This window comes from Microtus pennsylvanicus, chromosome 17 (assembly GCF_037038515.1).
Source record: "Microtus pennsylvanicus isolate mMicPen1 chromosome 17, mMicPen1.hap1, whole genome shotgun sequence".
Classification (NCBI taxonomy): Eukaryota; Metazoa; Chordata; class Mammalia; order Rodentia; family Cricetidae; genus Microtus; species Microtus pennsylvanicus.
The window spans coordinates 28,338,870-28,364,516 of record NC_134595.1 but is presented as its reverse complement, the minus strand read 5'-3'; the positions used below and the strand labels follow the sequence as shown (position 1 = coordinate 28,364,516).

The 25,647-nt window shown below is 45.2% G+C and overlaps 1 protein-coding gene across 8 annotated transcripts in view; it reads right to left on the bottom strand.

Annotated features, from left to right (window-relative positions):
• Positions 1 to 25,647, bottom strand: part of Hdac4 (histone deacetylase 4) — a 263,727-nt gene that overhangs the window by 223,228 nt on the left and 14,852 nt on the right. For 5 of the 8 annotated variants that reach the window (XM_075952184.1, XM_075952183.1, XM_075952187.1 and 2 more), the window contains exons 2-3: positions 8,208 to 8,446; positions 40 to 90 (exon numbers count right to left, since the gene is read on the bottom strand). The exons of 1 other annotated variant lie outside the window; for it this stretch is intronic. In XM_075952184.1, coding sequence (XP_075808299.1) covers positions 40 to 90; positions 8,208 to 8,229 — 73 coding nt within the window. In that variant the 5' untranslated portion in view covers positions 8,230 to 8,446. Of the gene's footprint in view, positions 1 to 39; positions 91 to 8,207; positions 8,447 to 13,311; positions 13,376 to 25,647 lie in introns of those variants that run through there. 2 more of the 8 variants (XM_075952185.1, XM_075952189.1) reach the window with 2 other exon arrangements.

Genomic DNA, 25,647 nt, shown 5'->3' with positions numbered 1-25,647 from the left:
ATTTTAAAAAAACAAACAAAAAAAACCAACACTACTTACCAGAAAGAAGAATGGAGGATAAGGTGGCCACTTCATAAGGAGCCCCTGCAGCTGCAAGCAGTAAGGTAAGGTGTAAGGGCAGGTATGCACACTGCATCAATCTGAGAGAAAGGCATGGGCTTGAAGAATCAGTCAGTCCTTGTTATGGACTGGTTCCATGTGAAGATGAAAATAAAAGCATCAAGAATTCTGCATCATGCTGATGGCTGAATATAGGAGGGAGAGGCTTCCACTAAAAGCGGCCTAACTTGCTTAAGACTGCATGCATTAGACTATAACCTCACAGTTTTCTCAGAATACCCATACCAATAGTGAGGTCTTTTGAATCAACAAGGCACTCAGGGCTCTAATTAAGTCCACTTTCTCCAAGAGATTTCCTTGAAGAATGGAAGAAGAGCACACCAACTGTGAGTGAAAACTAATTCAAGTGGGGCCTGCAGCTCTTCCAGTGGAAGCATCAACACCTTCTGTGAAGTCTAAATGTTGGCTTCCCCACCCAGTGTAGCAGCATTAAGAAGTACAGCCACAGGGAAGAAAAGAAGTGTGAGGACAACACCCAGAGTGTATTGAGGGCCCTTCAATAGGGAGGGGCTCCTGGCGCCAGCACAAAAGCAAGCAGCAGGGTGGGACCAAGCAAAGGCCGGGGAAGCCCTGACCAGACAGTCACAAGCATCCTGATCTTAGCCTTCCAGCCTCCAGAAATGCACCAAAAATTTCTGTAGACTTTAAGGGGTTTATTACAGCAGCAGAAATGAACAGAGACACAGAAACTAAACAACCAGAACACAAGGAATAGGATTCTAAAAACTGTTCTGAGTTTGGAACTTAAGGGGGAAGGGGAAGCTCTCCCTTAAATTCCAGTCCTTGCTGTACAAGCATGGGGACTTGAGTTCAGTCTCCAATACCCATGTAAAAAGCTGGGCCTAGTGGCATACTGTGGTATATATTACCTAGCACTGGAGAAGTGCAGACAGGAGGATCTCTGGGGCTCCCTGGCCAGCCAGCTTATCCTTACCAGCCAGCCCCAGGTCTCAGTGAGAGACCCTGTGTCAAAAAAAAGAAAAAAAAGTGGGCAGCTCCTGAGGATGACACCTGAGGCTAACCTCTGGCCTTCACATGCACAGAAGCATGTACACACACACACACACACACACACACACACACATACATACATACATGAACTGCCCATATCAATCTCGGTTATCAAAGGCTGGCATGACTGGACAACAACCGATCCCAACAAAGGGAATACAAAGTCAAAAGCTGATTTAGGTCTTGTGAGAATGTCACTGAATGCAGAAAATCAATTCATCCTGCTAATGACCACTAAATAAGAGAACACCAAGATACTTTAACCAACTTTATAGTTCTTTACAAACGCTATCTCTGATGGGATTTGTAAAAAAAGATGTAACTAGCCATAGATTTTATTTTAAAACATACAAGTGTTACTATAGATAAGCTTCATGACTTCTTTTCTAAGTACACAGTGACAGTGAGAGCTAGGAAGGCTGAGATGCTGAGCACTGCTCCGTGGTAGCTCCTGAGCACTTGATGAAAGCAGTGTGAGCCTACTGTTCCGCTTCATTTGCTTTCATCATCACAGTGCTCCTCAGTGTCCATTTCTAATGTTCTCATGAACTAAGCAGACAGAGAGGTGCTGGGGAGAAACATTCAGTTTCACCCAAATCTCCAAATTAACACGGTTCACAAGGCACCCACTCAGCTTAATTCCGCTTTCCATGGCCAGCAAAGAGAGTTCAGAGGACTGAAACATACCTAATATGCAATGCACACAGTGTAAAACCCTAAGTCCAAGCATGGCTGAGCTAAGAGAGCCAAGATCCATGGTAATACTGTATGTAGCAGGAGAGGATAACAAAGGGGAATAAGGTCAGAGCCTCTGTATCTAGACATGATGAGATCATGGCAATGCAGACCGCAACAGCAAACCCAACTCTCTCCCTCCATTCTAAGCCTTGTTTCCACTAGGCCACATACCCCAGGCAGCAAGCATCATGCCCTGCTCTTCAGACTCAGCCAGTACAGCTCTTCTGGGGGAACATCTTCAAATGTATACAGTTTTTCTGGGAGCTGCTATGATCTGCCTATCCCTTCTCTTGGCAAGAATCACTCCATCCCTGAATGGCCTGCCTGGCCTGGGAAGTCCCATACTGTAGAGAGGATAACTAGACTTATCTGGATCCAAAGCACCCTGCTGCCCACAGAGAACCATGTGTGGGACATGGACTCCCGTTCCTGGCTGGCCTCCGAAGTACCGACTGACCTCAACCTAGGCAGTTATTTGATGGCAGGCAATACTGGTTTCCTCTCCCACACAATGGAACGATGGCGTTCCAGCTCACTTCACAAGGTTATCAGGACACATAAATGTAATAACTGGAAAGCACAATTCAGAACGAACTTGCTATTCATTCTGGTCCCTTAAAAGCACAGCGGTGTTTGACTTGGAGTAAGCAAGTAATCAATGCTGATTTATGATCACTATAAGTTTTAAACACCTACGGTTAAACAGAGCCAGTTCTTCAGCTGGAGCAGCTCTCGGCCTTGCATAGACCAGCTCTGGAGGCGGCATGCATCTGCACACCTGTCCACGTACGACCTGCCCCCACTGCCGGGTGCTGCAATTATGGCCTTTCTATTCCAGCACCAAGCTGTGCTCAATGGTTCCTAATGATTCGAGTATTGAGTTTTCTGTGTCAAATACATACCAGGAGTTCATTCTTAAATTTCAATATCATTAATCATCTAACATTCAGCATCTCAGAACTCAGAAATTTGCATTTCTACAATGGGGGCTTTGAAAGAAGGACACAAATGCAAATGCTCCCCAAACTGTAGAAGAATTTTCAGAAAATTGCCAAAACAAACCATCAGCACACCATTGACAGTGAATATTCTGAGCTCTTCCTAGTGACAGGGTATTCGTGATTTTTAAAAGACAAAACACAATTTGAGGATTGAAAAAAAAAATGGGTTGAAAAATAAGTCCTTATGTCTACATGATTTCCAGAACAAATCTTGACTGATTAAGATCCCAGATAATCACAGCATGGAGAAGCCAGGGTGGTGACAACTTGAGAGCTGCACATGCTACTGGGGTGGCTGCTGGGAAGATGCCAGCAAGATGCATGTGCTAGGAGCTGGGCAGGAGGCAGCAAGATACAAGAAGCATTCTGGAAGTCTTTCCCTAAGAAAGCAGGCTCAAGCACTCCCAGGATTAACACACTCCACCCAACTCTGGTCCATTGCCTGAGGCATCTCACTTCCTTCTCCAGAGAACCAGAAGCAGGCACAGAAGAAATGGTCACTTCTCCATGAACTTGGCCAGTTCAGTCTTGCTCCCTACTGTCGCACCCTCAGAGTGGCTACCTCCTTGGTGCCCCTCCTGTTCCCTACCAGATCTAGATGAAGTTGCTCCTATCTGGCTGACAATGCTGCACTCCTAGGCCTCCTGCTGGCTGGCTACCCTTAACTACCTACACACCTGTCCTGCGGGTCTACTGGACTCTTACACCAGGCCTCACTCAGAGTCTGCAACTCACCTGCTACCAGCTGCCCAGAACTCACTTCTGTATGCACCTCAGTCCACAAAATTCATTCTCTACCCTACACTGTGCAGTATCCCTGAAACAAACACATTGCAGAGCACCATATAAAAGCTACAAAAAAAATCCTTTATGATACAAGCTCATTACCACTTAATTTCTTCATTACTATATAATAACCTTGGCAGTCAAACTGGTTGAAATAAATAGAACTCAAGACCATACAAGTAAAGGCTAAGACCAGGTATGCACCTTTAATCCCAGCACTCAGAGACAAGAAACAAGAGAAGGACAGCCTGGTACACATGTGAGTTCCGGGACAACCAGGGCTATATGGTCAGACCCGGTCTTCAAAACAACAAACAAACAAACAAAGAAAACCAAAACAAAAAAGTGAGGACTAGAGCACAGAGATGGAAGGAACTTCAGGATCTCAGCTCAGCCCAGGCCAGCCCAGGCCAAGGGTCCTAGGGACCCAGAAAACAGTCCTAGTCATTATGTTGTGTTGACACAGTCTTCACCTCCGTCCATGTGATGGTTCAGACTAACAGAATATTATTAAACTATAGAAGGGACCAAATTAAAGCACTGATCTTGGATTGACACGCCTCCCTCAAAGCGGTTACTTTATTTGTAACCTGACACTGGCCAGGCCTCTCACTAAGACCTTAGAGATAAGAAAACAGACAGAAGGATCCTGGCTCTGCCTGGATCTAAGACCATCAGCTAGGTCACCATAGATGTCTCTCCTAGTGGATACCTACTTTCTCTAAGCAGACCTTCAAACAAGGAAGTTCAAATACACTGTAGACACAGGGTAGTGCCAAAAACTGAGTGCATGAGTGATCAGGTGACAATGCCTGGGTTTCCTGGTAGCCAGCCAGTTACCAGTATCTAGGTTCACGTTAACATCAAGAAAGACAAGAGCAATTATTGGAAGGGAAATGGACAGGAAATAAAGAATGGCTCCTTGTTCTTCCAGCAGACCTCGGGCACATCAGTCCTCACACCACTATTTGCAGGGGACCTGCCTCGCAGTCAGAGGTCTAAGAGCTGAGTAACCACAGCCTGCCTGGGCATATCCCAACAGTGAGGGCTTCAGTGCAGGACGAGACCAGTAGCACCATTCAGAACCTCCTTCACAAACTGAACTAACCCAAGCCCTTTCCTCAGGCTGCTCACAGCACTGGAAACAGTTATTTAGAGCAATAAATCCCAACAGCTAGGCGGCTTTTACGTCAGAGAGCCAGGGCCTGGCTCTAGCAAAGTCCAGAAAGAACGGCAATAAAATCATAACGCAGGCCTCACCCAGCACCACAGGGAGTTTAAAGGAAAACAGAGGAGAGAGGAGTTATACACAGCAAATAAAAAGGCCACTTCATCAACAGGCCAAAGCCAAGCTGCCCTGCCAATGTGAGAGAGGACCCAAAGGCCACAGGACTCCACCAGGGCCTAATGTGCCACCATCACTGCACCAGGCCACACAGGAGCATGCAGGAGTGAGCCAGGCAGGCCAGGGCATGGGACCAGAGAGAAGACACTGGGTCGCAGAAGAAGGAAGACAGACAACCTCAAGATAGTGACTATCCTGGCTCCCTAGCTTGGTCCCAGCATAGTCACAAGTTTCCTGTTCCAGGTAGCAAATCTAAGGTTGGAGAGCTCTGTGGAGGAGGCTGTAATCAACCTGTACAAGGCTCCAGGCTCAATTCCAATATTAAAAATCAATGAATTCGGTAATCGACTATTAATTCTCTTTCTTTCCAAAATCCACTAAATTCAAAATATAAACTGTGGAAGGATTCAAGGCAATGCCTAACAATGAGAAAAACCCAGAAGACTTACTCACCTGAAACTACAAGGTCAAGAAGCCAAGATGTGTCACCAGTAAGGACCTATGGCCTAGGCACAGAGCCAGCTCCCTTCTTGGTATTCAGGACTGTGATATGCCATATGGAGGGCACCTGTTATATGGCTGCAGAAAATAATCTGCAGAAGACCACAGGGCTGGAGAGGCAGGAATCTCAGCAAGTTCCAAGCCCTGAACAAACAGCTCAGCCACAGACATGCAAGCATTCTGAGGTCTCAGCACAAAGCAGCTCATTGCAAGACACAGAGGCACACACAACTTTACACAAGAGAAAGAGCCAACAAAACCCCAAGGACAGACAAACAAGCAGAGGGGCTGGAGGTACAGCTCAATGGTAGAGCACTTGCCTGGTGTGCAAGAGGTTCCAAGTTTGATCCTCAACTAAGGGAGGGAAGGAGGAGGAGGGGAAATAAGTGAATAATGATAGGTAAAATTCCCCCACACAAAGGGCAAAGAGTCTCTGAGGGAGAAAGCCAGGATCTAGCTGACCCCATTCACAAGGATAAGGCTTGAAGAAAGTGGCTGGGAAAAGTCAGAGGTAAGTAGATGGGGCAAGATCCATTAGCCAAAAACAGGCAAGTATTTTATAGAACAGAATAAACAGTGTACTCTGGTAAAAGAGCTCATTAATCAAAAGAATAGTCATTAATTTTTAATTGAGCACTGGGGCAGAAACACCAAACTGTATAGAGAAAAATGATTAATAGTGTTAAAAGACTATACCAAAATTATAACTACAACAGAACATTTTACTTTTCTCAGAAATCATGAAGACAAAGAATAAAGGGCATCCTGGCTTAAAAACTCAATTGAGTTAATAGATATCGGGACAATGTAACATTTAGGGAGAATGTACTCTTGTACATAACTAGGTCATACATATGTATGAGAGAATTTTAAACACAGTACGAAGATATACTTACAAACCTCTTTAGACGAACAATGTAATAACAAGAGCACACTTTTCCTTAAGTGCCTGGGTAGTGTGTACAAGATCTGATTATATCTGTATCGGGTCACATAGTATGAACCCCGTTTAGAGAGCAAAGAAAACAATCATTTTCTCCAACATACTAGCAGAAATAAAACAGACTGAATCTACCCAGTGCCAGAGTGGTGAAAGGTAGGAAACTACGCCCCCTTATACACTGCAATTAGGAAGTTCAGTCAGACAACATTCTGGAGCAATTTCAGCCATCCTAAAGACATTTTCAACCTGTATGTCTGTTGACCCAGCTTCAGTTTTTCGTAAGTCATCTTGTGGAAATACTTACAGTACTGTACATAATATATTCATAGTAATTGTGTGATATCAATTTGGAGCTATCATGAATATTGCCACAACCACATGAAGCACAGTCACAAACTGTCAGAAGAATGTCAGGTTTATGTGCACACTGACATCACAGATATTCACAACACACTAACATAGAAAAAACATCTAACACATTACTTCACATACAGATGTGGGCACAGGGAAGACACACACCTCTATCTCACTGCAGAGTGGGAGGCATATCTACATACCAGTATCTACTGTAGCCATTCCAGTCTACACAGCTTAACTTTTTCCTACAATCACCATAAACCATTTCTTTAGAACAATCAGTACATGAACAACTGACTCAATAAAACCCTCCTACCTAAATAAAGCCTGGAACCCTGCCCTCTGAAGCTCTCAAACAGATAATGCCCCAGAGAAGTATGTGTGACCACTCTGCTCCCAACAGTCAGGGAGGAAAGGGCCTAGACCCTCCCTAAGCCTCTGCCTCTACCCAATGGAGCAGGCTCAGAAATAGGCTGACAGAACCTCAAGCATCCATCCTAGCTAGCATCTATCCAGCATCCTGTGTGTACCTAGGACAGATACTGACACCTAAAGCTCTATACTATACAATACACTAGATGTAGCCAAAGGCAGCCGGGAAGTTCTTCAGGTCAGGGCTCTCTACATTTACCATGGATCATGCATGCTTTGCTACTTTCTAAGTCCAAATCTTATATGTATTGGTTAAGGCCCAAGTACGCAGTTTCTAATCCTGTTCTGCCCTTCCAGCTCCTTGACCTGACAGTAATCCTTTGACCCAGCATTTCCAAAGGCATTTAGGGCTATTGAGAATCAGAAAGGCCTATGAAATGTTTAATATGGCACCAAAGAGCCAGGCGGTGGTGGTCCACACCTATAATCCCAGCACTCAGGAGGCAGAGGCAGGCGGATCTCTTTGAGTTAGAGTCCAGCCTGGTCTACAAGAGCTAGCTCCAGGACAGGCTCCAAAACTACAGTGAAACCCTGTCTTGGGAAAAAAAAATGGCACCAAAGAAAGCAAGCTAAGACACGGGATTGGCTGTGTGGAACCAAGGCTTCACCCTATTCAGGGTCACCCCAGCAGCACTGCCCCTCACTTGTCCTGACAAGAAACTCACTCTGCAAGTTATCTGCTGATGTTTACCCATCACATACTCAAACACAATTCTTTTTCCTCGTCATCAAGGAAACTGCCTGCCATTTGAGTGGGCATGCAAACCCAGAGCATCCTTTGAATCTCCAGGGGGTCTACAACAGCCCCTTGAACCAAAAGACAAGAACCCCCAGTTGCTAAACACTTGGTGATGCTGCAAACCAACAGCAACTACCACAGGAAAGCAAAATCTAAAGCAAAACAAGCAGGCTGCAGTGGCAGCAGCAACACATCTGTAACAGGAGCACTAGAAACCAAAGATACAGGCCTTACCTGGATGGCTTTGGGAGCTCATTGCTAGCAGCGTCAGCGCCTTAAGTTCAAAATGGCTCAAAATGTCCACGTAAACAGTAGCTCCAACCAGCTCCAAACTTCCACCAGCACATGCAAGTACAAAACTGAGGAGGCTCGGGTCCCCGCTGCGTAAACTCGAAGTCTCACTGGTAGGGTCTTGTTAACCAAGTAATCCACAAGAAGAGCAGAAGTTGTCACCTGGCCTTACAGAGATGAACCTGCATGGTCAGAGAAGAAAGGAGCCCTCAGTTGGGATGTGAACACTGAATCTGGGCATTACCTAACTAAGGGAAAAGGTTTTCACTCTTTTCTTTGTTTATAAACCCAAGAACCAGAAAAGGTAATTCACACTAAACCAGTTCTATCAGCATGAACCACTGAGGTTTGTCAAAAACTACATGTGAGCAAAACAACACCAGTGAGCAATGTTCCTCATCACTGCTGCACTGCTGACATCACAGAATGGCTACACAGTGGCTGGGTTGTGGAGCTGTTACACTCCTGGAAAAACCCAGCAGTATCCCTGACATTCACCCACCAGAAGCATCAGTCAATTATGACATCCAGAAAAGTCTCGGGGGCAAAATCAACTTCGGCTAAGTCTTATATAGCTATATCAAATACTCTTTCAGAAACTTCCCCACCATCAGGCTTTTGGGAGGAAATAGTATAGAACTTTGCCACTGATACAGATTTAATCCAAGCTGCTCTAATTTGTGCACAGGGAAAATGTCACTGCCCCACCTTGCCTTTCCACTGACAAGCACTCATCCAGACTTCTCTGCACATAGCTGCTACCATAAACTTTAGTTCAAATTCCATAACTTACCTCCCAGGTGTCCATCTTTATAACTACATTTTCCCAGGTTTATAAGGAATGCATGGCCATGTACAAAAGTATCTCAACAGCACCTGGGGAACCCCCTTCCAAGAGTCAGGTGCACGGTAACATCCAAACTCAGACCCTTCCTGCTGTATTTATCTTTCTCAACCTTTGCCCATAGGAACCAATGCCCAGATAGCAACCTACTCCCTGGCTGCCACTTTGCTAGGTCACTCTACACCACTTGGCAAATGCTTGTGAGGGTTTGAAAAGACTGCAGGCTTTAGGGCACTGTCAAAAGCCATGGATTTAACAGATTCTCCCCCTGACCAGACTTTTCCACACCCAGTCACTTCAGAGACAAACCAATGAATGCAACCTAAGAGTACCTCACTAATTCTAATTCTAGTACCTACTGAAGCATCTGTCTATATCTATCTCTTCCTTTAAGAATGTGATGAATCCTTTTGTTTTTTGAGAGTGTCTCACTATATAGACCAGACTGGTCCTGAACTCAAGGAGACTGGCCTGCTTCTGCCTCTTGAGTGCTAGAATTAAAGGCATCAACTACCATGTCCAGTTTATGAATACTATTATTAAGCAAGGCAAGTGTTTTCCCCAGCCGCCTGCAACTAATCAGCTCATCCTGTCAAGGGCTGCTGTAGAGAGCTGCATGGAGCCGCACCTGATGGCGATGTAGAGAGCTGCGTGGAGCCACACCTGATGGTGCTGGCTCCCACACTCCGCGATCCCAAAAGCGAGTGCTCACTGTGATAATCACCTCCTGGTGTGGCTAAGGCCTGACTCATCCTATTATCACACAATGATCATCAGCTGCTTGCATACGCATGGACCTATGGGCAGTGCCCACCTGGCAATCCGGGGTTGGTAGCCCGTGCCTTTTTAAGGGCTGGGAGAGGTTTGCCCGGGGGGAGAAAGAGAAAGAGAACAAGGCCCTGAATAAACTGCCTGCAAGAAGAAAAAAAAATACCCCTAAGAATGCAGCGTCCCCTCTCAGCAGGAACTAGCCAGACAGATTGACAACGCCCAAATTCCCTAAAACATGGTGTAAGTGGGGCCCCTTCAGTGGTTGCAGAGCAGCAAGCCTGCTTTCCTGAGTTTCGCTCCACTCCATGCACCAGTTTGGACCCAGAACGAATGCAGTGGGGCTAGAAGGCAGGTGGCTGTGGTGGAAGGCACATTGCCTCAGCCCACTCGGTGCCTAGCCTGGCGATGCCACAGCAGTGCCAAGATTATCAGCAAACGCAACAAGTGCTAGAGCTGAGACAAGCTGGAGCACAGACCCCACAGGGCTGCCCGAGAACGCAGCACAGCTGCGGGGCAAGGATCTGAGTGCCTACAGCTGCTCTGAGCACGAGACCTCCAGGAGTTCCTGATGGCAGGAGAATGGTTTCTGGTGGGTTTGGCTGGGGCGTGGCTATCTCTATATAATCTGCCCCTGAACACAATAAAGAGGGCATTCTTGGGGAATTCAAGGATGACCCGTGTCAATTTACTCATGCAGCTAATTTGTCTAAAGAATTGTCTAGCTATCTTTTAGGTAATTGGTCTGGTGAATTCGAAAAACAACTGGAAAAGCTGCGAGTGGCGATTGCGACTGCAAATTCCACACGTATGGATACCAGCCTGGCAGAAGGACTATCCTCCTGGATCACTACAGCCATGGATCATCTAAAGGAGTGGGCGGGAATAGGAGCCCTAACAGGCTTAATGGTGCTCGCCTCCCTGGTATGCCCATGGTGCATTTGTCACATAAGGGTTTCGCAGCATCGCAATGCAGTTATGATCATTCAGGCCTTCACGGTCATTGAAGCAGGACAGTCCCCTCAAGCTTGGTTATTTATATTTGAGCACAGGATGCGAGGCTTGCGCACTGCACTTGAGGTCAGAGAAGTCGACCTCAGGAAGAGCAAGTCTGATTGCATGTGGGTTGGTGTCTAACTCCCACCTCTGTAAAAAGACACCGGACAGGTCTAGTGTTCTCTGAGTGGATGACACCTGGACAGACACTAGTACATGTTCCATTTTTAACAGAGATGAGACCTCTACTCTTGCCTGTTGCTTTACAAAACAAAAAGGGGGAACTGTAGAGAGCTGCATGGAGCGTGCTGGCTCCCGCCCTCCACGATCCCAAGAGCGAGTGCTCTCTGTGATAATCACCTCCTGGTGTGGCTAAGGCCTGACTCATCCTATTATCACACAATGATCATCAGCTGCTTGCATATGCGTGGACCTATGGGCAGTGCCCACCTGGCAATCCAGGGTTGGCGGCCCGTGCCTTTTTAAGGGCTAGGAGAGGTTTGCCCGAGGGGGGGGGTGCTTGCTGTGAACAAGGTCCTGAATAAACTGCTAGCTAAACTGCTAGCAAGAAGAGCTCCGGTGTTGCGTCTTCCTTGCTGGTCGAGGCGGGCGCGCAGGCTGTCCAAGGTGGTTTCCAGCTTTACACTATTGCCTACAACTCTGTGACACTTATCTTTATGACAACTGATCTGCACCCAACAGTATCACGACTTTTATCTACAGGTTTAGAACTTTTACTCCTCAATCAGGACACCACTCCTTTAAAATGACTCTTCTAACCCTGTGACTCTGAGCAACTTTGCATCCATCCTGCACAAAGACACATCTTGGCTATGTATAAAGCCCACAACCACCCACCCTTTAACACTGTTCCCTTGGCACCATGGAATATCCTAAGGCCAGCTACCCCAGAGTTCCTGTCCATGTAACTTTTAGGGCTGGGTATTGCTGGTGTCATTTTCTTCTGCCTACATGCTACCAAGACTTTCTTTAGTCTGGGAATTTAAAAATATTGTCAGACGGTGCACTGCTAAGTGTCTCTTAATTCATTTTGCTCACAGCAAGACCTTTGAATACATTTCCATCTTCTTGCTCTGAAAAATACTCAGTCACCCTTGATTAGTTTTATTCAACTCATTCTGGCTTGTTGAGAGATTCTATATGCTGCTGGACTCTCTCCACAGATCCCACCCTCTTGCCTCAGACACATCTGTTGTTTATTCTGCATTCCCAGGCGGCCTCTCTGGTACACTCTGTGTGTGACTCCTGAGATCTTCACAGAATCCGCTTTCTTCACTGTGGTCATGATGCTGTTCAAGGAAGCTTTAAACATTGTTCTCCACCACTTCCCTTGTGTGCCTTCACTGGCCTGATCCTCTTCCTGATCACCCCCCGCCCACCCACCACACGCACCTTCATTTCTTGAGCTAAACTTTCAAAAACTTTCCTTCTGACCAAGACATGTTAGTGCCTTTCTCAGTGAGAACCTGGCTCCTGCAACATACAATTTATGTACTGTTTATGTTCTCATATGCTCAAAGTAGCTTCAAAAGCCCTACACTTGACAAACAGGCTCACGAGGAGACAGGACCATGTACTCAACACTGTGCTTCTGTCCTCAGCCTTCTGATGTCCACCCAGACCCTCTTCCAGAGCTGTCCATGCATCACTTCAAGTCAGTGGGCTGTGCCTCTGCAGGAGAGCAGGCTTTGGTGCCCAGGAGTTATAGTCCTTTTGGGGTTTCTCCATTCTGATGGGTCTAAACTGTTTATCTTTTTCATACAAGAAAAATAAGAAATAAAAACATTTGGCTGATCCTGATGGTGTTCACCTTTAATCCCAGCACTTAGGAGGCAGAGGGAAAGCAATCTCCGTGAGTTAGAGGTCAGTCTGGTCTATATAGCCAGTTCTAGGAGAGCCTGAGATATACAGTGAGACCCTGTCTCAAAAAATAAATAAAAAAAAATACAAATTCAGTTAAAAAAAATCTCTAAAGGTAATTTTAAATTTAAGATTCTTGTAGAGTTTCCACATAGTTGCTGAAGAACAGTTATTATGTTGTGGAATCTGATGCAAACACAAGCAAAGCAAATAGTACAGGGAACCCAAGGAGCCAACTTCAACAATCATGAACACTCCGCCATTCGTGTTTCATCCTCATCTCAATCTAACTATAAGTTGTTGCAGGTGGGTTCATCTATAACCTAGTATGGGTTTGTTGGCTTGGGTTTTGTTGTTGATGTTTGTTTGTTAATGCATTGCCAGGGCATGATGAAAATTAGCTTCAGCACCATCTATTCAACTCTGTTACCAGCAAGAAGGTTTTCAGAAGATTTCAACCTCCTTGTGAGAGAGGTAGAGCCTATGGGGCCCTCATCAGGGCAGAATTTGGTGGGGTCTGGAACAGGGTGTTACCCTGCCTTCCATTAAGTCACACACCAGCCTCTGGAGTTCCTTCTTGGCGAAGACAGTCACTCCCCAGTGCCACTGCAGACTGTTTCAAAGCCAGAGCCAAGCTGGGCCAGGGCCCATGATCCTAAGAGAAAGAAAAAAAAAATCTGGATACAGAGGCAGAGGACTAAGGGTGACTAGAAATGAGAAGATTGTTGAGCCAGGTCCAGAAACCATGTGCAGTCCAATATGCAAGTCATATGACACAGATATGGGGAACCAGACCAAGGTAGGTCAGAAGACAGCATGTAGGCCCACTGGCCCAGGGTCCTCCAGGCACCACACAGATGAAAAGACCATGTCCGTAAGACCCAGAGAGAAGGTAATTTTAAAGTGCAAGTACCTTCAGGACAACAGTGACAGGTGTGGTCATCCTGCTAACTGCAGTCTGAGACTGAGTAAACTTCTACAAAAACATCTCTTTCTGCATTGCTACTCGGGCTCCATACAGAATAAGCAGCACTGTGGCTTTGTGTACTGGGTTACTTTGGTTCCTCCCTCTTGCAGCTTGGAAACTCTGAAATCCTAGTTGGCTTAAACTTCACATGAAGTAAAAAAAAAAAAGAAAAGAAAAGAAAAAAGAAAAAAAAAACCTTCCAATGAGCAAGTTTTAGAAGCTATAAATCTTTAAAAGGATTTCTTATGAAGTTACTAAAAAGAGTTGTGAGCCAGGATGGCATCTTCTGTCTCTCACCACACCCAGTGGCTGGTGGAGCAGCAGCAGACAGTTAATAACACCATCAAGCAAAAAGTGACAAGAGTGCAGAGTGACAATGGCAGATCATCTACAGAACACTGCGGGGAGTAAGAGCAGGATGCCGCGCTCACCACTACCAACAATGCCATCTTGAGACCGTCACCAGAAAGGAGACACCAAAAAGAACTGTCACCACCCACACACATGGTGCACCTTATGCACACACGGTACACCCAGAACAATCAACCAAGAACTATTAAAATGTCTACATTAGCTTAAGATTGCAAAGTAAGACGGTCAATATGCCTAAGTGTTTCTACACACCAGGGACAAAAAGAAAATCACACTGAGAAAACATTGATGATACCATCAGATTGTCAGCAAATAGCAAGGTCTAAATTTATCAGATGTAAAGCTTATAGACTTTATTGAAAAATATAAATATATATAAGCAAAATTAAAAGATTTAAATAAAAACAATATTCTGTGCATATGGCTTTAAAAACATAACAATGGCTCAGGCATCGACATTTCCCAATCAACTAGTAGTCTATGCCATCATAATAAAAATTAAAATTAGGCCAGGTGGTGGTAGCACATGCCTTTAATCCCAAGCATTCAAAAGGCAGACACAGGCAGATCTCTGTGAGTTTGAGGCCAAGCTGGTCCACAAAGTGAGTCCAGGACAGCCAGGGCTGTTACACAGAGAAACCCTGTTTCAAAAACAAACAAACAAAAATTAAGATTAGAATTTTTTATATATTGACAAATTAATATTAAATTTTACAAAGAAATACAAAGGACCTGGAAGACTTACACGTCCACTTATATTATATTGATTTATTATTTTAAAAAAAGCCAAGGACATAATATTCTAGAATGAAACCAATACAAGCAAGATCATTTGATAACAGCCAACCCTAAATCCCAAGGTTTCAGTCTTTTTTCAACATAATGTTCGGGTCATGACCCACCTAGCAACCCATCATAAAAACGGGATGGGTTACAGACCCAATTCAAAAGACAAAAAAAAAAAAAGAAAGAAAGAAAAAAAATCCAGTATTTTCATATAGTTAGAGAAATCTCCTTAGATCATAAAGTGAAAAAGAAAAATTTCAATTTATCCAGACTCCACAGAAGACAACCACACAGCAGAAGCAGCCTGTCATAGAACATTCAACAAGACACTGACACCCAAAACTCACAAGCGATCCCTATAAATCTGAAGAGTTGACAATCCCCAACCTAAGGGGGGGGGGGAAGGAGGGAGAGAATGGGCAAATGGTAAGAACAAGGTCTTCACCAAGTTCTGTAAGCAGTCGATCAACGCATAAACAGGTGTCTGCATCTATGTCGACAGGAACATGAAAACCAAAGCTACAATAGGGCAGGACTAATTCAACCAAATGTCTAAACTTTATTACCAAAGAAGCACCAGGTATTAATGAGGACATGGAAAGCATAGCTCTCATACTCAACCCTAAGAATGTGAAGGGCCCCAGCACCCAGGAAACAAATCTCTGGGTGATAGGAAGTAACACACAAATCCTGTGCCCCATTAAAGCCATTCCAAGACAGTCCCAACCTGTTCTCTAGTCCTGCCCATGAAGATGGAGAAGTGGGATGAGAATGTTGCTCAGCGGACGAACTAGCTAGCCTAACAAGAACAAAGCCATGAACTTGATCTCCAGCACTATATAAATAGAGTGCGGTGGTAGATACCTGTAATACCAGAACTGGGGAGGTAGAGTCTGAAATCATCCCTCAGCTACGTAGTAACTTTGAAGCTACATGATATTCTGACTTAAAAAATAAAAATTAAAAAACAAGGATATATCAGCATTATCTGTGATAGATGTTGGTTATATTATAGAATGCTCTACAGCAGGAATAAAACTGTACCTTCACACAGCCACAGACAGATCGCACTTTGCGATATCAAGCAGAAGCAGGCAGACATGCATGGTTTGTGCTGGGTAGTGACATGAATATAAAATTGTAACCAGGTAATACTGCTCTAAAGCCTAGAACATCCTGGAGCGCAGTATGGAAATATAGGAAGAACAAGGGAGTGGTAACTGCTCCCGTCTATGTGAAGACAGGCAAGGCCAATGACTGGAACGTACAGCCCACATACTTTCTGGCTGCGGTCATGTTCTCACAAAGGTTGAACCTCATGAAAGACTGGGAGATGTAGCTCAGTTCCTCAAAGGCAGCCATCTTTTGTCATAGAAGTCCAAAACGATACCCACGTGCCTATCTTGTCAGCGTGCCCCTCCTCACCTGGTTCTCTAACTAGCGAATAAACAACTAACAGTAGTTCTTTTTTTTTTTCTTTCTTTCTTTTTTCAGTGTTTCAAGACAGGGTTTCTCTGTAGCTATGAAACCTGTCCTGCAACTAGCTCTTGTAGACAAGGCTATCCTCCAACTCACAGAGATCCGCCTGTCTCTGGCTGAGTGTTGGAATTAATGGCGTGCACGGCCACCGCCAGGCTCTGATAGTAGTTCTTGCCACTACCTTCTACAATCTCCATATGCACAAGAAACCTGCCATTCTCCCTTGAAAGAAACCTCACAAAAAGGAGTTGAAGATGCACATGACACACAGATAGCAAGGAAAGACCTGAGTTGGGATGATCAAAAAGAAAAAAATGTGTATGAAATAGTTTAAATTATTTGTTTTGATTAAATGCTTACTTTAATCTGAATTTTATTAATTATTAATTGTTATTAATTAAAATTTAAATAAATTTTAAGCAAAAATGAACTGCTAATTGTATGACTCCTCTTACTTACATAGTAAGCATTTTAGTAAGCCCTCTTATCCTCAGCAAATGAAATATGGGCTTTAAGGTTTGGTGATTTTGTTTTATGTGTGCCATTTTGTGATAGATGGCTTCACACAGTGAAAGACTACAGATTTTTCCCCATATTTTGTTGGGAGACATTTATATTTACTTTCATAATAGATGCCATACTTGAAAGTAATAAAATCCCACTTCACTGAGTTCTATAAAATATGTAGTACTTCACAAATCCACAAGACGAGTCTGGACAAGCTGAGAAAGGCTGCACAGCCAGGCAGTGATGGCACACGCCTTTAATCCCAGCACTCAAGAGACAGAGTCAGGGGGATCTCAGAGTTCGAGGTCAGCCTGGCCTACAGAGTTAGTTCCAGGGCAGCCAGGGCTAAACAAAGAAACCCTATCTTGAAAGAGAGAGAGGGAACCAGGGAGGGAGGGAGGAAAGGAGTGGAGAGAGAAAAGGGGAGCCAGCACAGAGGGCTATGGTTCTTTCCAGTGCACAAGAGATCAGATGCTGGAAGTTATGACGAAGACAGAACAGGGGCAGCAACCTGGCTGTATCCTCAGGGCCTGACATACTTTCTTCACAAAAGATCTATGGATCCTTCTGCTGGTGGCCATGTCCAGTTACTGCTACTCTACATTGAGGTTACAAATGACGAACACCCACATTCTGGCCATGATCTGTAACATGTACAAACTTCTTGGTAAAATAAACTCTTCATTAAAGGCTCAACTGGATCAAACATTCAGATAAAATAATACTTGTTTCCTTTGCCTGCAAAATGAAACAATTTTGGAGAATGACTTTAGAGGAGGCCCAGATTAGCACGGGATCCTATGCATTATTCAATACCAAACTGCAACAAACAAAAGGCCAGGATGTCCCAGGTAGGTGACTGTAACACCCAAGGAAAACCCAAAACTTATCAATGACCCACACAGGATCCCAGAGCAGAAAGCAAATGGCTTCAAAGCCTCACTCTGGGTTTGAATGAGAATTGTCCCCCATCGTCTCAGGCATTTGAACTTGGTCTCAGGTTGTTGGTGGCACTGTTTGGGGAGGTTTACGTGGTGCGGTCCTGCTGAAGGAAGTCCATCACTTGGGGTAGCCTATGAAGTTAAAAGAACTATGCAGCTTGCAGGTTGCTCTCTCTGCTCTGTGCAAGCAGCTTCCTGCTCCTGCTGCCATGCCTGCAACTTGCTGCTATGCTTCCCCACCATGATGGACTCCTAGCCCTCTAGACCCATTAAGCCAAAATAAACTCTTTCTTCCATAAATTGCCTTGGCCAGGGTGTCTAATTGCAGAGCAGAAAACTAATACATCCACTTCTATCCGCTTTTTTTTTTTTTAAATCAAGACAGGGTTTCTCTGTAACTTTGGAGCCTGCCCTAGACCAGGCTGGACTCGAACTCACAGAGATCCGCCTGCCTCTGCCTCTCAAGTGCTGGGATTAAAGGTGTGTGCCACCACTGCCCTGAACTAGTAAACAGAGCGCCATCCTGATAGAGAAGAAGGTACTCGAAACACTAACTTGGGGCAGTATCAGACACCTGTATAGAAGCCTCACTTATAGTGTCACAGATGGAAAACAGTAACAATGAGTTCCCATCTCCAACCACATAGACACCACTTGAGTAGCAGTTCTCAGTGCATTCCGAAGCCTCTGAGGACCCCAAAGTCTTTTCAGAGAGTGGAAAATCAATTCTTTTTTTTTCCAGCATGCTTCTGTGATTTGCTCTCTCCAGGGTACTGTGGCACTTTCCAGACACTATGTGAGGACAGTCAAGCAAGCACACAAGAATGAGAGCATCGGGTTCTCTCTTTTCTCACCACAGCTCAATAGGCAGCCTTCATCCTGTGGGTCCCAGTGGTATGCCCCTCTACTTCAAGATGCATGTGCCCATACCAGGTATCTACGGTGCTTTAAAACATGGGCTTGTCACACAGACTCCTTCATAGCCCATTCATTCAGTCACACCTCCAGAACACACCAACCCCGGTGCACTCATTTCATCACCACCAACTGTACACAGATAGACTGCCCTCCAAGTATCTTACAACTGTACACAGACTGCCCTCCAAGTATCTTACCACCTGTGCAGTGTCTGGAGACGGGGAGAGTAGAGAAGCTTATACCTCGGTTCTACACCAGTAAGGTAGAGTGGGGCATGGGATTGAGTGAGTCACACCGAACAGGGGTAGCCACAGCCCCTCCTGAAATGGACACTGGTTCTCTCTCTTCTACCAACCTGTGCCTACAGCGGCCTCTAACTGTCCGGTATCTGAGCACAAGATACCGGAGTGCTCTGTATGCTGGCAGTCTGCTCCTTCCTGAGCTGCCCTTGAAGCTCACCTACTCTGGAATTGGCCTCTCTTGTTTGTGAAACTCTACATAAGCATGGCTCCTATTTGTCAAACATTTTCCAAAATTTTCATCTACTCATTGAGTAGGTTGAGGATATTTTTGCCTGCTCTCGGTGGAATTCTTACTATATCAACGGAGGTGTTTAGGGCAGCTTACAGGACCTGAATGGATGAGAAATAAGCCCAAAAGCTTTTGTACCCCCACACCCGGTGAGCTACTTAAGTGTGAATCTGAATCCATCTTAGATTTATATAAACAGACAATTCACCACTTAAGTGATAACCAGGACAATGATCAAGCAGAAGCAGAAACACTAAGACTAGATGCCACTGAGGTAACACAGCACACAGGAGATATGCCAGAAAAGCAAGATGCTGTGGACAATGACTGACTGACATGCTCCTAGACTACACAGACAAAGACCAAAACCAAATCCCACAAAGAAATCCAGAATCAGGCTGGGTAAGTGTCAGAACCTTCAGCCACAAGGAATCAACTGAAATCCCAACAAAGGAGAGCAAAGGAGACAGCTGCTAAAAGGGAATGACTGTGATGATGAAGGTGATGACGACAGTAAGAGAAGGTGGAAAATATAACTTCAAGCAACAGAAAACAAGAGAAAAATTAAAACAAGACAGCAAAAAGCAAGCACACAAAGTGTGGCATTGGGTTTCCTGTCAGTGACTCACAGCCAGTGTGCCTATTGTACTGGCTTCTATGAGCTGAAAGAGAATGATCTGGTTGAGCAACAAGGACAGCATGGCCACCATGGTCCCAATGCCACCTGCTAACTAAAATGGCACTTCCCACATCATGTAGCGTGATACCCCCAAGTGTGTCCAGTCAACCAACATCTGCTCACAAAACTCCTGCATCTGTAGCCTAAACAAGGCCCAACATTCTCCTGGTGCCTACTGGAATTCTCATGAGATTTGTGGTGGGAGGCTGTCTTCTGCCGAAAGCCACACACCTCAGTGTATCCCCCTCCCTGAGTAAAGAAGAGCAACTCAGCTCTTGCTCTGTCTCCACCTGGAGACCCCACAAACCACACATGGCCACACCTTCACCAGCCCAATATCCATCATTCTGTCACTACCAGCTGATAAGGGGCAGAACTGGCAGTCGGTCCTGCTAGGGCAGAAGTCACATACAGAGGGAAAGATCTGATTCATCAGGAGCATCACAGACTTGTTCAGAAGCAGGATCCACCCAGTAGATCATAGGCATGATGCTACCTGACTCCCTCTTGTGTTGAGGCTATAGCAATGACTCCACATACCATACGAAGGCCACCTCACCTGCCTGGTGTCTGTCATAATCACAAAGCCTTTCATTTTAAATGAATGTTTTATAAAATGCAAAACACTTTCTCTCCCATTCTCCAAAAAGAATAAAGAGAAGGCACAGTATCCCGTCTCTTCCCTCAGCCTACGTATGTGGGCCAGTGCCCTCTTGACCTGCAGTCAAGACACAGACGTGGACTAGGCTGTGCCTATGTGGTTGTACCTTTTCCTGAGCTGGCCACAGAAAAGCACTGCCACTGCTGTGTGTGACAGCGCCAAGACCTGTGCTCCTGGAGGAAGATAAAAACCCAGCAGACACTACAGTCAGGGACAGAATACCAAAGGAGCCAGGCAGTGGTGGCGCACGCCTTAATCCCAGCACTTGGGAGGCAGAGGCATGTGGATCTCTATGAATTCAAGGTCAGCCTGGTCTACAAGAGCTAATTCCAGGACAGGCTCCAAAGCTACAGAGAAACCCTGTCTCAAAAAAATCAATCAATCAATCAATAAACCAGAACACCAAGGAGCATCAAGAAGAGGCAAGTGTGTAGATGGGATAAAGTAATGACCTCCAACAAAGAGAAGATGGAATGGGGGGTCTGGGAGGCAAGGAAGCTAAGAACCTGTCCAAGAATGGTGTACACACCCTGCCAGTCTCCACGCTATACACACATACCCAGACAGTGCCAAAAGACTACTATACTGAGAGGCTTAGCTATAGGGTCATAGCCTTACCTCCCTGCACAAAGGACTTCCTAATGTTATCTGCAGGCCCTTGAGCTGCCTGCTCTCAGCAGCTATCCCAAGGCTGCACTAGGGACCCAGGATACTTGTCTTTTGAGTATCCTCTTTCATTCCAATGAGGGTATGTGTATATCTTACTCTCCTCTCTGAGAAGATTTGCCTCTGATAAAATGGTCTTTCAAAAACAAACTTTGCAGACCTCCAGCTCCACCCAACTCCCAAGCCCTCCATTCTCAAGGAAAGATGACCTGTACCAACCCACTGATCACACATGGGGATCTTTGGAACAACATGCTTCCATAGGGCAAGTCATGTAGTGTAAAGTGCCAAAAGTAATGAACTCCTGGGTGGAAGCAGGCAAGGTGTAGAAAGGCAGTCTTAGAGGCCTGCCCTTCCTAAAGACAAATTAGAGGAGCAAAAGCTGGGAGGCAGAAAACTCCAGGGATGAAGAGAGGAAAACTGAGACTTATCACTGAAAGGGCATAAGAGTACATGAGAAGAGTTGGGCCAAGTCTGAAAAAAGTGGGACTCAATACTAATACTAGGGTCCCACTGCAAGTTCAGGTATGTGAGCTCTGGTCATGAGCAGGCTGCCCGCCAGAAAATAAAAAACTCATCATGATGACAGTGTAGTGCTGGTGGTGATTAATAAATGAGTGCTAAATACCTGAGCAGGCAGTATCCAACATCAGCCCCCGCCTGCCTACAGGGCTACCAGTTGCCCATCTCTTCCAGTCTTCTCTGCACAGGGCAGGCCTAGCACAGTCCTCCAGATGTGATTGCTACTATCTAAGAAAGCTGACCCTTGGAGGGGGTGCTAAGTGCCACAGCCTTCAAATCACCTGCTCCAGGATATGTGGTCTATGGTCTTCTTGCCTTAGCTGCCCTCCCAGCTCATGGACTCGTCACCCTCACCCTGTCTTCACACCACCTGGGTTCCATCCCCAAAAGGCCCTACAGAGCACCAGACTGAGCTGAGCTGAGCTTGACTGGGCTGAGCCCTGATGCAGGCTTTGTATCTCCAGGGCCATGTGATAGTTCTCCACATTGGAAACTTGAAGAACACTAGGAATCAGCTAATAGCACCTGCCTCATCATAGGTCATTGAGAAAGAGCAATAATGTCTGTGAATGAGATCTGGCCCTCTCAGAGGTACTGAGGATGCTGGACAACGACAAGCAATTCCCCAGGTCTAGGCCACATGGTAATTGCAGGGAAAAGACAAATAAATACAGATCACCACAGGCTTCAGTCAGGAGTGAGGTGAGGAGTCACTGTCCCAGCCCCTACTAGCAGCACCAATTCCCATTGGGCCAGGACCAGGCATGAAAAAGGAGGGCATAACCCAGGACAGAGACAATGCAAAGTCTCAAACTTGACTCCTGAGCACCAAGGCCAACAGCTGAGTTTGATTCATGTAGAGAAAGAAGGCAGACAGCCTGATCAGGTTTGAAGGTTTGGGCCTTGTCAGCAAGGACTAACGGTGAAAAGGTCCAAGTTCTGCAGTGACTCATGGATCTTGTTCCCCAAAGGCCTCTAGTCAATTGCACAGGTACAGACTCATGCATACACCCATGTAGACACTCAATGTACTTTGCAATTAGACAATGCTACGCATTATTAACCACTAAATATAAACTAGTTACATATCACATATTCTTGCTACCGCTTGTATATACACACAACACTTACAATCATTGGTCTCATCCCATCTTGTGTTTGTTTGTTTGTTTTGGATTGAGCAAGTGTTTAAGCTCACCATGGGACCAACAAGAACCTGCATTTTATAAAAGCCACTCATCTTTCAACCCTATAACAGCATGTATAGTTTGAATTCTGAGAATACTCGGCATTTGGTTATGACTGTGAATTGATGCTACTGAACAGTACACCTACAGATGGTTAGAGTCAAGTTTCACACTTTTTTATTTTAAAAGGCTACACACAAATCCAATAAATTGTCAAGTTACTTGGTTATATGGGTTCATTACTTCTACATCCCCTCCATTCAAAAGCCATGCTGCCTGTCCTCTTCTACTTAGCCTTTATAGACCACTTCAGAGAACAAGGCACTGATGTAAACTTCCTAGAGCGTAGCAGTAAACAGTGACGGCACCTTCATTGGCACCTGCAGGATGCCGAGAACAGAAGCTGTGTTCACATTCCGGCTACTGGTGAAATAACTGGTGACAAACAGTAGACAACACACAACTTCAGAACATGTACATGTATTTACAAAAACTGGAACTGTCACACATGGGAGAAGCATATCATGTCATAGTGAAGGAAACAATCATGGACTCAGTGTGACATGTCACCTACTGACTGCCTTTCTTCCTCACTGCAATGGAAACTGCAGCCTGGGAGCTGCAGGGCAAGACCAAGGACTCTCGGTGCATTGCTTTGCATACTCTAAAAACGCACTACAGTGAGCAGTCTCCTTTCATGCTGTATAGTTATTACCACACAAATAAGCCTCTTTGTTATCTCTAACTATCTGTCTGCTCTGCTAAGAAACTAAAGTTCTAGGGAATCTAGACCCATCTTCCAAAGCTTAGAGACAAAAATTAAAAGATCAGAAAAGGAAGGGATAAAGGTACACTTCATTCAAATGCAAAATATGTAAATGAGAGATGACTTCATTTCCTCGCCCCCAAACTAGAAGTGACGTGTGTAACTTACCCCCAAGCGGTTTAGTCTCTCTGACTGTGCAGCTGATCCACCCTCCACTACTGCAGTGTCCTTTGTGTCTCATGTTCAAGAAGTGTTCATATCAGGGCTTTCTGGGCCAGTACTGGCAGCATTTGAGTTAAGTGGTAGGGGCAGGGGCAGGGTGGGAATGAGGGTGTACCACAAGCACAGCTTGTTATCACAACCCAGACCACCTCCTTCACTGTCAAATGGTTCCTGGGGAAGGACGGATCAAAAAACACCTACGGAAGAGAACCCTCCAACAGACTCAACCCTGAGTGATTCAAGTCACCACACAGTCTCCAACAAGACTGGCTCACATGCTCCATAGCAATGGAAATCACATAGCCAACAGTATCATATCACTGTGGCTTCAATATTAGGACCCCAGCTTCCTGCACTCTTTCAGTCAAGCACAGAATCCTACCACTGGCAGCTGGCTGCCCAAGCTAGTCAGGGTGTGCACCCACGGAACAGATTAAAATTAGGCACCCTAATTATTAAACTGTCACTGTAAAAGCCGGGAATACCATTTTTTAAATGAATAGGAGAATTAATGGATTTCTTCATTTGCTTGCATTTGTGCTACTCAGCCTGTCTTTTATTATCAAGGCAGTCATAAAAAATGCTTCTGCCGCATATGCAAATTAAATCATTAGTATTTTCCCAATTACAGTAACTGCTTATTTGTATTGCTGATCTATTCTTTCAATTTATTCCCTTAATATTAATGGTATTAGAAATGCTTCAATAAAAATTCTCAGGCAATCAGAAACAAAATTCTTATTATATACCTTTCTGATCATGTAAATGGAGGACTACCAAGTAGTAACCTGGATGGTTCACCTCACAGAAACTGAGGGTAAACCCCAAGAGATGTAGGGCCCTCCCCTCTATGTAGGTTTGCCCACTTCTCCAGAGATCCCCACAACAGAGAGAGGTGGGCCAGAGCGTCCTGGACACAGCCCGACCTAAGTGACAGCTTCTACTTTCTCTAAGGCCAAATGAAAGGTACCTCTGAGATTAATATACCCATGCTAAAGGCACCTATCTAACAGCACACTCATCTTGCTCTGGTTTCCCCAGTACCCAGAAGACACCTGGTTCCTGTGCCACCCCATCCCAAATGCTCAGGAAAATCCCGTATCACGTAGGTCCAGCACTGCCCCTCACTAGTGGGGCCTGGCCCTGCTCTTCCCGTAAGAGGTGCAGCCTTGTACAGACCTTTGTCAGCCACAAACTTCGATACAGAGTATGAGCAAGATATCAGCAAACTGTGAGTCTGGAATCTGTGCAGAGACTGTGTCAGACCTAGAAAACTCATCTAACCGTGTTCAGGTAGGCGGAATCCTCTCTTAACCAAATGGAACCATCTGGGAAGACTGGGTACCTTATAACTGAACCTTCCAAGAATCTCAGAGAAATACACACCAAGGACACGGCCCATGGGTAGGGCAACCAAGAAAAGTTCATCTCCAAACCCAATACATTGAAGGACTAGGCAAACAGTCTTCCCTGTTCTGATGAAAGACAACCCCACCCCATCCAACTCACAATGCTCCTCTCAGATAGCAGGACTTAGAGGCTGACCCATACAAGAAAGAGAAAAGAGACAGACAGGTACAGAATGGAATAAGAAAGAAGATGCTGATAAGTCCATACAATTCTGCAGAGTGTGCGGAAAAATCTAATCCCTGGGTAAGCCGTACCAATTGTGGCCAAGAAGGACAAGAGC